The 14,509-nt window shown below is 43.7% G+C and overlaps 1 protein-coding gene across 1 annotated transcript; it reads left to right on the top strand.

Annotated features, from left to right (window-relative positions):
* The first annotated feature begins 8,123 nt into the window (after positions 1-8,123).
* LOC123167315 (B3 domain-containing protein Os06g0112300) lies at positions 8,124-11,308 on the top strand. The gene is made up of 5 exons (XM_044585161.1): positions 8,124-8,541; positions 9,281-9,317; positions 10,271-10,317; positions 10,492-10,686; positions 10,773-11,308. Exons 1-5 carry the CDS (start codon positions 8,215-8,217, stop codon positions 11,073-11,075), a joined length of 909 nt encoding a protein of 302 aa, XP_044441096.1. The 5' UTR covers positions 8,124-8,214; the 3' UTR covers positions 11,076-11,308.
* Positions 11,309-14,509: the final 3,201 nt, after the last annotated feature.

Raw genomic sequence — 14,509 nt, 5'->3', positions numbered from 1 at the left:
CTTATGAAATTGAATCTTTGTTCAAAGAGTGTGAAAATCTTTATGATGCTGTTTATAGACCTGAAAATTTAGCTATCCTTAAATATTGTTATGAGAATTATAAATACAATTCCGATATTGATGCAATTATTGAGAAAGTCTCCGCTGTCCAAGAAGAGACTAATATTTTGCAGGAAACTATGGAAGAAGAAATTACTAAAACTATGAGCTCATTAGATGAAAAAGATGATGAGGAGAGCAAAGAACAAAAGGAGAAAGAGCGGATTAGCTACCCGTGCCCACCTTCTAATGAGAGTAACTCTTCAACTCTTACATTGTTTATTTTCCCTTCGTGCTTACCGAAGGATGATTTCTATGATAACTATTATGATCCCGTTGATTCTCTTGAAATATCCCTTTTTGATAATGCTTGCTATGCTTGTGGCCAAGATGCCAATATGAATTATGCTTATGGAGATGAACTTGCTATAGTTCCTTATGTTAATCATGAAATTGTTGCTATTGCACCCACGCATGATAGTCCTATTATCTTTTTGAATTCTCTCGACTACACTATATCGGAGAAGTTTGCCCTTATTAAGGATTATATTGATGGGTTGCCTTTTACCGTTGCACTTGATGATTTTGATGAATATAATATGCATGTGCTTGCTGCTCCTACTTGCAATTATTATGAGAGAGGAACTATATCTCCACCTCTCTATGTTTCCAATATGATAAAATTGCAAGAAACTGTTTATACTATGCATTGGCCTTTACTATGTGTGCATGAATTGTTCTTTTATGACATGCCGATGCATAGGAAGAGAGTTAGACTTCGTCATTGCATGATATATGTTCTTTGTGCTCACTACTAAATGCAAATCATTGTTAATTAAAATTGGCTTTGATATACCTTGGGATCCGGGTGGATCCATTACTTGAGCACTATATGCCTAGCTTAATGGCTTTAAAGAAAGCGCTGCCAGGGAGACAACCCGGAAGTTTTAGACAGTCATTTATTTCTGTTGAGTGCTTTTATATAGTTTAAAAACAAACAAAATAAAGAGGGGAACCCAAAACTTTTTCAAAAAGGAAAGTGAAAGTGAGAGAGACAAGCATTGTTGAAGTGGGGGAGCTCCTTGAACTTTGTTCATGCTCACGGAAACATTGTGAATCTTGATTACAGAAACTTTTCAATAAAAATAATTATCACCTTGTATAATTCCATTGTATTATAAAAATAATGTGCCAAGGTTTGCCTTTAGGATGTTTACAATGCTTGTTGGTTTGTACGGTGCAGGACAGAAACTTTGGCTGTAGTGCGCGATTTTACATTTTTTACTGGAACGTCAAATGGTTCTGAAACTTTTTGCACTGACTTTATATACAAATTTTTTATTTTTACTAATTTTGGTAGAATGTTTCAAGTATCAGAAGTATGGTGAATGTTCAGATTATTACAGGCTGTTCTGTTTTAGACAGATTCTGTTTTTGGTGCATAGTTTGCTTGTTTTGATGAAACTATCAATTTATATCAGTGGATTAAGCCATGAAAAAATTATATTACAGTAGATACAATGCCAAAACAAAATTTGAATTGGTCTGCAACAGTACTTAGAGTAGTGATTTTCCTTATTATACTAACGGATCTTACCGAGTTTTCTGTTGAAGTTTTGTGTGGATGAAGTGTTTGATGATCAAGAAGGTCTCGATGTGAGGAGAAGAAGGAGAGCCAAGAGCTCAAGCTTGGGGATGCCCAAGGCATCCCAAGTAAATATTCAAGGAGACTCAAGCGTCTAAGCTTGGGGATGCCCCGGAAGGCATCCCCTCTTTCTTCAACAAATATCAGTATGTTTTCGGATTCGTTTCGTTCATATGATATGTGCAAATCTTGGAGCGTCTTTTGCATTTAGTTTCATTTTTTTCTTTCTTTTATGCACCATGCTGGTATGAGGTAGTCCTTGGTTGATTTATAGGATGCTCATTGCACTTCACTTATATCCTTTGAGTATGGCTTTATAGAATGCTTCATGTGCTTCACTTATATCATTTGAAGTTTGGATTGCATGTTTCTCTTCACATAGATAACCGCCATTTGTAGAATGCTCTTTTGCTTCACTTATATTTGTTAGAGCGTGGGCATATCTTTTGTAGAAAGAATTAAACTCTCTTGCTTCACTTATATCTATTTAGAGAGATGACAGGAACTGGTCATTCACATGGTTAGTCATAAAATCCTACATAAAACTTGTAGATCACTGAATATGATATGTTTGATTCCTTGCAATAGTTTTGCGATATAAAGATGGTGATATTAGAGTCATGCTAGTGGGTAGTTGTGGATTAGTAGAAATACTTGTGTTGAGGTTTGTAATTGCCGTAGCATGCACGTATGGTGAACCATTATGTAAGGAAGTCGGAGCATGAGGTATTTATTGATTGTCTTCCTTATGAGTAGCGGTCGGGGACGAGCGATGGTCTTGTCCTACCAATCTATCCCCCTAGGGGCATGCGTAGTAGTACTTTGCTTCGAGGGCTAATATAATTTTGCAATAAGTATATGAGTTCTTTATGACTAATGTGAGTCCATGGATTATACACACTCTCACCCTTCCATCATTGCTAGCCTCTTCGGTACCGTGCATTGCCCTTTCTCACCTCGAGAGTTGGTACAAACTTCGCCGGTGCATCCAAACCCCGTGATACGATACGCTCTATCACACATGAACCTCCTTATATCTTCCTCAAAACAGCCACCATACCTACCTATCATGGCATTTCCATAGCCATTCCGAGATATATTGCCATGCAACTTCCATCATCATCATATACATGACTTGAGCATTTATTGTCATATTGCTTTGCATGATCGTAAGATAGCTAGCATGATGTTTTCATGGCTTGTCCGTTTTTTGATGTCATTGCTACGCTAGATCATTGCACATCCTGGTACAACGCCAGAGGCATTCATATAGAGTCATATCTTTGTTCTAGTATCGAGTTGTAATATTGAGTTGTAAGTAAATAAAAGTGTGATGATCATCATTATTAGAGCATTGCCCCAAGAAAAAAAAGAGAGGCCAAAGAAGCCTAAATAAAAAAAGGGGCCAAAGAAGCCCACCAAAAAAAGAGAAAAAAGAAAAGAAAAGAAAAGGGGGCAATGTTACTATCCTTTTACCACACTTGTGCTTCAAAGTAGCACCATGTTCTTCATATAGAGAGTCTCTTGAGTTATCACTTTCATATACTAGTGGGAATTTTCATTATAGAACTTGGCTCGTATATTCCAAGGATGGGCTTCCTCAAATGCCCTAGGTCTTCATGAGCAAGCAAGTTGGATGCACACCCACTTAGTTTCAGTTTGAGCTTTCATATACTTATAGCTCTAGTGCATCCATTGCATGGCAATCCCTACTCCTCACATTGACATCAATTGATGGGCATCTCCATAGCCCGTTGATTAGCCGCGTCGATGTGAGACTTTCTCTTTTTTTTGTCTTCTCCACACAACCTCCACCATCATATTCTATTCCACCTATAGTGCTATGTCCATGGCTCACGCTCATGTATTGCGTGAGGGTTGAAAAGGCTGAAGCGCGTTAAAAAGTATGAACCAATTGCTCGGCTTGTCATCGAGGTTGTGCATGATTTGAATATTTTGTGTGGTGAAGATGGAGCATAGCCAGACTATATGATTTTGTAGGGATAACTTTCTTTGGCCTTGTTATTTTGAAAAGACATGATTGCTTTATTAGTAGGCTTGAAGTATTATTGTTTTATGTCAAATGATAGACTATTGCTTTGAATCACTCGTGTCTTAATATTCATGCCATGATTAGATACATGATCAAGATTATGCTAGGTAGCATTCCACATCAAAAATTATTATTTTTATCATTTACCTACTCGAGGACGAGCAGGAATTAAGCTTGGGAATGCCGATACGTCTCCGTCGTATCTATAATTTTTGATTGTTCCATGCCAATATTATACAACTTCCATATACTTTTGGCAACTTTCTAAACTATTTTTGGGACTAACATATTGATCCAGTGCCCAGTGCCAGTTCCTGTTTGTTGCATGTTTTTTGTTTCACAGAAAATCCATATCAAACTGAGTCCAAACGGAATAAAAACTGACGAAGATTTTTTTGGAATATATGTGATTTTTGGGAAGAAGAATCAACGCGATACGATGCCCGAGGGGGCCACGAGGCAGGGGGGCGTGCCCTGGACCCTCGTGGCCACCCGTTAAGGCGGTTGGAGCCCTTCTTTCGCCGCAAGAAAGCTAGTTTCCGGATAGAGATCGTGTCCAAAATTCAGCCCAATCAGAGTTAGGATCTCCGGTTATAAAAGAAACGGTGAAAGGCCAGATCTAAGAACGCAGAAACAGAGAGAGATAGAGAGACAGATCCAATCTCGGAGGGGCTCTCGCCCCTCCCATACCATGGAGGCCAAGGACCAGAGGGGAAACCTTTCTCCCATCTAGGGAGGAGGTCAAGGAAGAAGAAGAAGAAGAAGGGGGCCCCTCTCTCCCTCGCTTCCGGTGGCGCCGGAGTGCCACCGGGGGCCATCATCATCACCGCAATCTTCACCAACAACTTCACCGCCATCATCACCAACTCTTCCCCCCTCTATGCAGCAGTGTAACCCCTCTTTTACCCGCTGTAATCTCTACTTAAACATGGTGCTCAACGCTATATATTATTTCCCAATGATGTATGGCTATCCTATGATGTTTGAGTAGATCCGTTTTGTCCTATGGGTTAATTGATGATCGTGATTGGTTTGAGTTGCATGTTTTATTATTGGTGCTGTCCTATGGTGCTCTCCGTGTCGCGCAAGCGTGAGGGATTACCGCTGTAGGGTTTGCAATACGTTCATGATTTGCTTATGGTGGGTGGCGTGAGTGACAGAAGCATATACCCGAGTAAGTAGGTTGTTTGCGTATGGGATAAAGAGGGCTTGATGCTTTAATGCTATGGTTGGGTTTTACATTAATGATCTTTAGTAGTTGCGGATGCTTGCTAGAGTTCCAATCATAAGTGCATATGATCCAAGTAGAGAAATTATGTTAGCTTATGCCTCTCCCTCAAATAAAATTGCAATAATGATTACCGGTCCAGTTATCGATTGCCTAGGGACAAATAACTTTCTCGTAACAAAAATCTCTCTACTAAAACTAATTTAGTTGTGTCTTTATCTAAACAGCCCCTACTTTTTATTTACGTGCTCTTTATTATCTTGCAAACCTATCCAACAACACCTACAAAGTATTTCTAGTTTCATACTTGTTCTAGGTAAAGCGAACGTCAAGCGTGCGTAGAGTTGTATCGGTGGTCGATAGAACTTGAGGGAATATTTGTTCTACCTTTAGCTCCTCGTTGGGTTCGACACTCTTACTTATCGAAAGAGGCTACAATTTATCCCCTATACTTGTGGGTTATCAGATCTCACCTCGACCGATGATGTCGAGGCCACAGGCTCCAATGAGGAAGAGTGGGCATGAGAGACGACGGTGACTCGTGTCCCATGTGGATTGTTCTGTGTCTCATGTTCTACTCTTTTTCGCCGGCGGCCGGTACATCACTTTGGGGGTCTCACGACCATGGGACATGGGTGTGGAAGGAGACCACAAGGATGGGCACCGACGAAGACTAGACTAAATTTTACATTGTATGTAATTGCATGGATTTGAAAATTTGCTCATAAGGTATCTGTTTGTGAAAGAGCACATTTAAGGATTGACTAGCACATATGCCCGTGCGTTGCAACGGGAGAGAAAATTATCATGTTCATCAGAACATTCACCAGCGCGACACACCAGCCTCTGGACGATGCCAGCTATGGGGCAAATGAGGTGAGCTCCTCCCTGATGGCGCCCAAGATAGAAGCACATCGGTGCGGGAGTCGGCTAGTTGACGTGGTAGTTGATGAAGATGTGATGCTATGTCGTGTGCATGCACACACCTTGTACACGTCCACACCCGCCTATCTAATGCTACCGCCTTGGACACGACTCCTGGACGATTTCATATGTCTAGGTTATCAATGAGAACTTTCATCAAAAAATGAAAAGGATCACGATAATTAGTGCATTTGTCTGTATTTGTATGAGGCAAGGACATATCGGAGATGGATGATGGGGGTCCGACATGTACTCCATGAACTCTTGGGCATAGAGTTGGTTTTGTCCCTTGCCTGAATTACTTATCTTCTAAATTTTTTAATATATTTTTCTTTTGATTGTAGGCTTATTTTGTACGTGAGAGCAAGAACAGTTTGGATGTTGAATGCTTTCATCATCGAAAGCCAAAACGCATCCAGAATAGGGACGTGCGGCCTAATGAAGAAAAGGCAAGTAATGTATGACAGAATGGCAAAACAAACTCAGTGGGCTTGTAGAGCGAACAGTTTTTTGTTTTTTGAAAGAAAACTCTCTTCCAGAATAAGACCGCGATAGTTATTTCTCTCTCGTACTGATTCCTAAGGAATGGCCTACGCGTAGGAAATAGTGTGCTGGCCCAACGCTGTATATTTTTATTTTTTCGGTTTCTCCCATTGCCTGCAACCTGGTTTTTGTTCAGTTTTTCGGCTTTCCTTTTTCGTATTTTATTCTTCCAATTTCAGTATTTTTTTCCTCTGTTTACTTATGATTACCTTCACTTTTTTCCTTTCAGGTTTTAATCATTTTTCTATTTTTAGTTTTTCAACACTTGTCTACTTCTTTCATGCATAATGTACATTTTGATTATACATAAGGAACAATTTTATTGCATATGTCTAACATTTTTTAAATACATGGTTAACATTATTTTAATATATGTTTTACTGTCTATGTTTTCTCTTACACATTTTGCATTTGTTTGTATATATCAGGAACTTTTCTTTATACATGTTAAACATTTTTCAAATGGATAATTACATTTTTAAATAAATGTTTGATGTCTACTTTTTTTCAACACATGTCTACATTTTGTAATACACATTGCACATAATTTCATACATGTTTAACATTTTTATAATATATGATTAACATCTTTTTAAGATATACGTTATGATGTCTAGTTTTTTCTACATATTGTATATCTTTTGTGTACATATGAAATATTTGATTATACGGGTTAATTTAAAAAAAATACATGATTAAAATTTCATGAAATATATGTATTGATGTCCACATACAGCGGAAACATTTTTATGTATGTTTAACATTATTTAAATACTTGATTAACATTTTCTTCAAATATATGTTTTGATCACTATTTTTTTAATACACACTGTAAGTTTTTCTTGTACATCAAGAACATTTTTTAAATTGCGATGAATACTATAAAAACATAAATAGGAAAAAAAAGGAAAATGAGAAAAACATAAGAGATAAATAGAAACAGAAATCTACAAACAAAATAATAAAATTAGGTGGACGTCATCCTTTCAAATGGGCCGGCCCACAAAACTGCTGCCTGCAGCGAGGCGAGCTACCGTCGGTTCAATAATAAGGGAACTTCTGCTTCTCCACCAAAGACGTTGTGTTGGCTAGATGGTTATACATGCTTGATTCTCCACCAAAGACGTTGTGTCTTCGTCAATTTTTTCTTTTTTTTAAACAGACGACGTACAAACTCCTGAGATGACAACGTACAAAACGTTTCTTTTTTTTTAAACAGACGACGTACAAACTCCTAAGATGACAACGTACAAAACGCTTATGTGACCAAAAAAATGAAGAAACGTTCCTCCCTTTAATATTAGGTAAAGATAAAGATAAAGATTGGTCACTGTTTGCTGACAAGCTTGACAGACGTTTTTCCTACGTGGGACTGATCATCTACAGCCGAGTGCCTTAAATCCCTCTCAAATATCCGCGTGGACGGTGGTGAGTCGGTGCGTGTCTCATGCCCTACTGTATTTTGCCGGCGATCGAAGCAACATTTCGAGGGGCGCACCGGCTGCCGAACATGAGCATGACAGAGATGGACGAGCTCCGTTTAGATTAGGTTTGACGCTGTATGTAATAGTATGGATTTAAGGTTCCGTAATATATTTAATTTAATTATTAAAGATGTTTTCTGAAACGTGATAGGTCACTATGCACGCACGGACGCGTCCGCTTTCCTAGTCGGACTCTAACGATTCCCCTCTCGCTCCGTCTCGTCAGTCCGGCCGTCTTCCTCCCACACCCCTCCCTCCGTCTCTCCGCATTCCGCATCTCTCTCTGGGTGTTTACGGAATGGCTGCGGCTTCGACGGAGCCCGCGCTCCCCGGCGGCTCCCCGGCGGACGAGGACGCGGAGGCGGTGGTCGCCAGCGACGAGCTGCGCCATCTCCCGGACCAGGCGCTGCAGGCGAGGCTGCAGCGCATGCAGGCCAGCATCCACGGAGGCATCGCCGCCCGCCTCCCCGACGGCGGCAGGACGTATCGCCGCAAGCTCCTAGCCGTACGCCGCGAGCTCGAGCGCCGCAAGGGCCAGGCTCCTGCGCTCCCCGCCACGGCCCCGCACTCACCGTCGCCATTGCCCTCTTCCCAGCACCCGCCGCCGTGCCAAGGCGGGCCGCCGGTGAGACATTCCCCATCCCTTGTACGCGCGCCGCTCCGATTTGGGATTCTCTTGTGTGGCCGCCTGTCAAGCTTCTGTTCGACAGAATGCCTGCTAATCACTTGCACTCACTGGCTGCTGCTAGTGGTCTCACTCATCTGTCTGAACTGAAAACGAGCAAGATTGGTCTTACTGAAAACCAACAATCTCAAGTCCAAATTTGATTAGATGCCCTACAACTACCAGCCATTGTTCCTCTTTCTGCTCTAGTACATACTACAGACACTGCAAACCTGCTATTTCTTCAGTACTACTGTTCACAACAGAAGCATTCCTGGAGCGAACTCTTGAATAGCTTGTTCTGTCTGGATCAGTAAGCCTAATCATGGAGTTATATTCGTGTGTAGCTTGATTGGTCACTTTCTTGCTTCAATCTTCTGTTTGGCGGAACGCTTGCAAGCCCTGTTAATTCAGTAGTTAGAGAAGAGTTTCCAAGCTTTCATCTTTGAGTGTTACTGAAGTAATGGTGTGGAAACTCGATGGTTACTATACAAAGTAATAACCCCAATTTCTAATTACAAAATGATAATCAGCAATTTTCCTCTAGTGCACTGTAAACCCTCTATTTCGCTGGTGATACAATTATTTAGAAAGCATTCCTAGAGTGAACTCTTCAACAGCTCGTTGTCTCTAGTATAACAGCAAGCGGTATGGGTTGAGGGGAACTTAGTAAGCCTAATCACTGAATGCTCTCTTGCAGGACGACGTAGGATGCAAACATATTGTGGAATCGTCTGGTACGTGCTTTTCATACTTGAGAGTATCCTCATACCATCTTATCGAAACACATGGCTCTATTTATGTCATGCCATGATTTGATTACATCGATTGTACTTGTCAGCTACTTGGTTAACAATTCTGGAGATCCAAATATTTACTGCATGAGTTGCCTGCTTGCTAATCTATCTTGAATGTGTGTCAATAAAATGCTTTTGCTTGCTGCTGTTTCAGTTTTGACTGGTTATACTCTCTCTTTGTTTTTGAATTCATATTCCTTTTTGTGAATTCTTCCTTACTTAAACGTTAATTATCCATGTTTATTTTTCAGATGCATCATTCATGTTGAATTACACCCTCTCTTAAGAAATGTTCGACCTCCCTGCCTATCCTCTAACATTCAATTACAGATTGAACCCTGTGACATATGCTGTGCAAGTTTGTCTAGTTCAAATGGAATAAGTTTAAAATGATGTGGAAGAGTAGTCACACATTGTATACAGTTAATCCTGAAATGAGGATTCTTAGCTTTTGTTGCTACGTTCTTCAATATTTGATCTAACTGAGTCAGTCCGGTGCCATGTGATTTTCCATGTTGCTGATTAAACTGTTTGTGAAATCCAGAAATAATTAAAATGGATTTGTCCAAGAAAACGCGCCGCTGCTCTAGGATGCCATTGCCAAGGAACTACAATGGTTTTTAAACGTAACTACAGATCAACAGAAATTAATGTTCCAAAATTTAGTCCCAGGCTTTGTGACAACAGTATTACAGATAATGTGGGAAAACCACTGCAACTATTTAAAAAAACCAGTCAGACAGCCTGATGTGCACTTTCAGATCTTATTCTGCGTTCTCATAGTACTTTCACCATTTCTCCAGTATGGAATTCTACTATAATGTTCTTCATTACTAATTAGATTGATAGTTACATCAGGAGAGATTGATTTGTTGCTAATTTGCCCTTGGCAGATGTACAAGGGGCCTCTTCCTTGCCTGATCAGGTGAAAGATGAGCAAGTACTCCTCCTCCCTGTTTCACTGTCATGTTCACTGTCAAGATCAAAGCTTTTTCTGTAGTACAGATTCATAGGAAGTTTTTCCTCTATGACATATGAAAAGAAAGAACTGGGTCACAAAATCTGCATGGAGTTGACATTAACAGTGGGTAGTTGATCGCTTTGATTTTTTCAGATGGAGACCCCTGTATGTCCATCAAAGCAGCTGCCGGATGCACACATCATCAAACCAAAAGTAGAGCCTTGCGACGACACACTGTCGCCAGCTCCAGATGCGAGCGAGGATTGTGAGACCACCCCACTCTCCTGCAGCCACCCCTTCTTCACCATCATCCTGTCGAGATCTCATGTTCAGAAGCCGTTTCAGCTGGTATGAGACAGCAACAAATTCTTCAAATACTCAGTAGTTGCAGAAATGACCCGTTTACTACTATTATGATGTTGCTTTGTGTCCAGTACATTCCAGGCCGCTTCCACAAGCACCTCCCGGAGGAGCGCACTTCCGCCACCCTCATCTGCCGTGGGAGGTCATGGGCCATGCGCTACTGTGGTGACTTGAAGACGAAAAGGCTGGATGCAGATTGGATGGACTTCGCTGTCGACAACCGGCTGCAGGTCAACGATGCCTGTGTCTTCGAGCTTGTGACTCGCACCAGAGAGGAGGTGGTGTTCCAGGTCCAGATACTACGCGGCGGCCTGCCGAAGGATATCACCTCTAAAGGGTACACCGCCGACGAGCCTCTGGTCATTGTGGGTTAGAGATCAGGTCAAGAGATGCTTCTTGTTGCATGTAGCACAGGAAAGTAGGAGCTTTTGCGCGCTGTTAGAATCTGGATTCCTCACATGGTCTGCGTATTTTGGGTCAGTTTACTGACGGAATGGTTTTGGAAGGTGATGCATGTTGGGTTCTGACCTTGTAATTCCCCAAAACAATTTGGTAATGAGAAAAAATCCATATTATCTGGACAATTGCTCATCTATATTTTGTTGAACTGTTGGGTTTTGTGTATAATTTAAAATATGGTGTTGAACATTATGGTTCTCTAGCGCAACACTGGAGAGGAGGTGGTGTTCCAGGTCTAGATACCGCCTCATAGCCTGCCAGAGGAGGTCACCTCCGATGGTGCCAACATCATTAAGACCATGTTTGTCGTGGAATATACTTCATGAGAGGTTTACTGTTCCGTAGATCGAGGGCATTTGCGCATTGTTAAAATGTAAATTACCCATGATCAACTTAATTTTGTATTTGTTAACTCCTTGAATGGTTTCGGGAGAAGTTGTGATCTGAGCTTCAGGCGTGGGGTGTTGAAAGGTGATGTCTGGCTCAAACATGTTGGATCCTGAACTTGTGAGCAATTTTACTAGTGAAACCGGGAACATGTCTCTTCCTAGTAAAAGGGAGACAAATCCATATATGTAGACACTATTTAAGTTCTAAAATGTTTATCAGTTTTCACTGCATCACACTTTTCGATTGGAACATCGATTTATCAGATTGAAAACACAGTGCACACCTCTTACAAAAAAAATTGCAGTATATGCATTCCATGTCGTTGGTTATATAAGTCCACCACCCATTTGAAATATATTGAAACACATGTACATGAAACATGTCTATATTGTACACATAAGTGCAATGATTTATGGTGAAAGAAATAAATGCAATGATTTATATCTTCCACCAAGAAATATGTCCTGGAATTGTTTGGAAATAACTCATAAGTGTTCTCAAATAACCACATACAACTTAGTTTAAATACCTTTGAATTTTATAGATATATAGGGTCGAGGCCAGTGGGCTTTATTTGGCTTCATGGGTTTCACCACTTTTCTCTCCTATTCCAAGTTACCCACTAGCTTGCTCAAACAAGGCAACGGAAGGGGAGCGGGCTAACTAGCAACTAGCAATGCATAGGCATATGCACCGTCAACATAAAGTTACATATAGATAACTGAGAATAGGAGACATCAGGAACAAGAGGCGTGGGATGATAGAAAAGCTTTGTCTGCAAAAGCTTTCTCTGCTGAGACAGATGAGGTATATGTCCTCTGTTGTGTAAGGAACGACTTTGGTCCCATGTTGCGACCCTTCTTGCCACCGTTCTGTAGGAGCACTGTACTTGTCCGTTAGGACTTGGGACACATTCTGCGGTGGCTGGTGTATGGAAACCTATGGAAAAAAGGGTTTTCACTAAGCTGGTTCACAATGCTGCTCTAGGATTCTCCTTTTTTTCTTCTCTAAGTCGATTTGTTCGGTCTTGGTCTACGATATCTTCTTAATAAAGCTATGGTTGTACGCATCCGAGGATGCACATGCCTTCCTTTTCGAAAGAAACAGAACATGAGCAGAGTCCCAATGATAACCTCTAAACAGCACTCAGCACACCCCTAATCAAAACTACCATTCAAGCCAAATAAGAAAACTTCATTAACGTTTGTGCCGCCCCCGCCAGCAAGCTCATGCGCGCCCCAGCTCCACCGGCAGTAGGGATTTCGGGCATCACAAACGCCAGATGCGGAGAGAGCAAGGGAATAATTCCCGTCCAATCGGCAGTTCGGCCATCAATTCCTAGCGTCAGGTGTGGTATCAATGACAAATGATGCTTCGACTTGGCAACTTGGGGCACATTATATCTGTACGCCCCTTCGGTCGCTCCCGCGGGGGGCCAGGGGGCACCCTAGCCACCGACAGTCAAAGCCCTTCCTCTCTTCCTCCCCTCGCCGCCGCCTTGGCAAAGCCCGTGCGGCTCGGCGGCGGCGGGCCATTTCCTCCTACTGTTGGTGCTACGGCAGCGCAAGCTACTAGCCACGGTGGGATCTCGGGCGCTGCCTTCGTACCAATGCACGCACTAGTAGGGATTGGTCGCGGTTCAGCACGGGGAGGCGTGCGCATGGGCTGTGCACCGTTGCTGCGTCGGGGTGGCCGTGTCCCGGCGATTTGAGGGGCGCAGCGACCTGGAGCGCCGGCAGGGGAGCCAGCAAGGGGCGACACGGCATGGGGAGGCGCGGGTTGGGGAGGAGTGTCCGAGGGATGCAAGGGGAGCATGGATTATGGCGGCCTGCGGGGATCTTGTGCTCCGGCGAGGGGAGGCGCCTTGAGGGATCTGGATGGCGAGGATATGCTTGCAGTGGGCCCAAACGAGTGTCCTGGGCATGCGGGAGGTCCAGGCAACGCGGATCTGCTGCGTGGGCAGCATGGACAAGGCGCTGGGCGTGCAAGGGGCTCGGCGTTGATGGTGGTGCTACCGCGCTGTTTGTTGGCAGGGTGTGCAAACGGCCCGTGGTGACGAGGAAGTGTGGCTCCGCGGGCATTTCAGATCTGTCCTCGGTGAGTGCTTGGTGGTGTGCATGGTGCACGTTGACACGCTTGATGCGTGATTGCGGCCGGATCCATGGTGGCTCCTGGCCTCGGGCAGCGCTCTCTACCCCTTGCCGGCATGGTGCTTGGTAGGGCATGGTGGCTCGCACTGCGTCCGGCGGTCCTCGTACCAAGGCACGCACTAGTAGGGACTGGTCGGGGTTCAGCACGGGGAGGCGTGCACAGGGGCTGTGCACCGTTGCTGCGTAGGAGCGGCCGTGTCCCAGCGATTTGAGGGGTGCAGTGACCTGGAGCGCCGGCAGGGGAGCCAGCAAGGGGCGACGCGGCATGGGAAGGCGCGGGTTTGGGAGGAGTGTCTGAGGGATGCAAGGGGAGCACGGATTATGGCGGCCTGCGGGGATCTGGTGCTCCGGCGAGGGGAGGCGCCTTGAGGGATCTGGATGGCGAGGATATGCTTGCAGTGGGCCCAAACGAGCGTCCTGGGCATGCGGGAGGTCCAGGCAACGCGGATCAACTGCGTGGGCACCATGGACAAGGCGCTGGGCGTGCAAGGGGCTCGGCGGTGATGGTGGTGCTACCGCGCTATTTGTTGGCAGGGTGTGCAAGCGGCCCGTGGCGACGAGGAAGTACTGTGGCTCCGCGGGCATTTCAGATCTGTCCTCGGTGAGTGTTTGGTGGCGTGCATGGTGCACATTGACACGCTTGATGCGTGATTGCGGCCGGATCCATGGTGGCTCCTGGCCTCGGGCAGCGCTCTCTACCCCTTGCCGGCATGGTGCTTGGTAGGGCATGGTGGCTCGCACTGCGTCCGGCGGTCCTCGTACTAATGCACGCACTAGTAGGGACTGGTCGCGGTTCAGCACGGGGAGGC

The sequence above is a fragment of the Triticum aestivum genome, chromosome 7D (assembly GCF_018294505.1).
Source record: "Triticum aestivum cultivar Chinese Spring chromosome 7D, IWGSC CS RefSeq v2.1, whole genome shotgun sequence".
Lineage (NCBI taxonomy): Eukaryota > Viridiplantae > Streptophyta > Magnoliopsida > Poales > Poaceae > Triticum > Triticum aestivum.
Note: the sequence above shows the minus strand (reverse complement) of the source record. Positions and strands in the feature narration are given on the sequence as shown.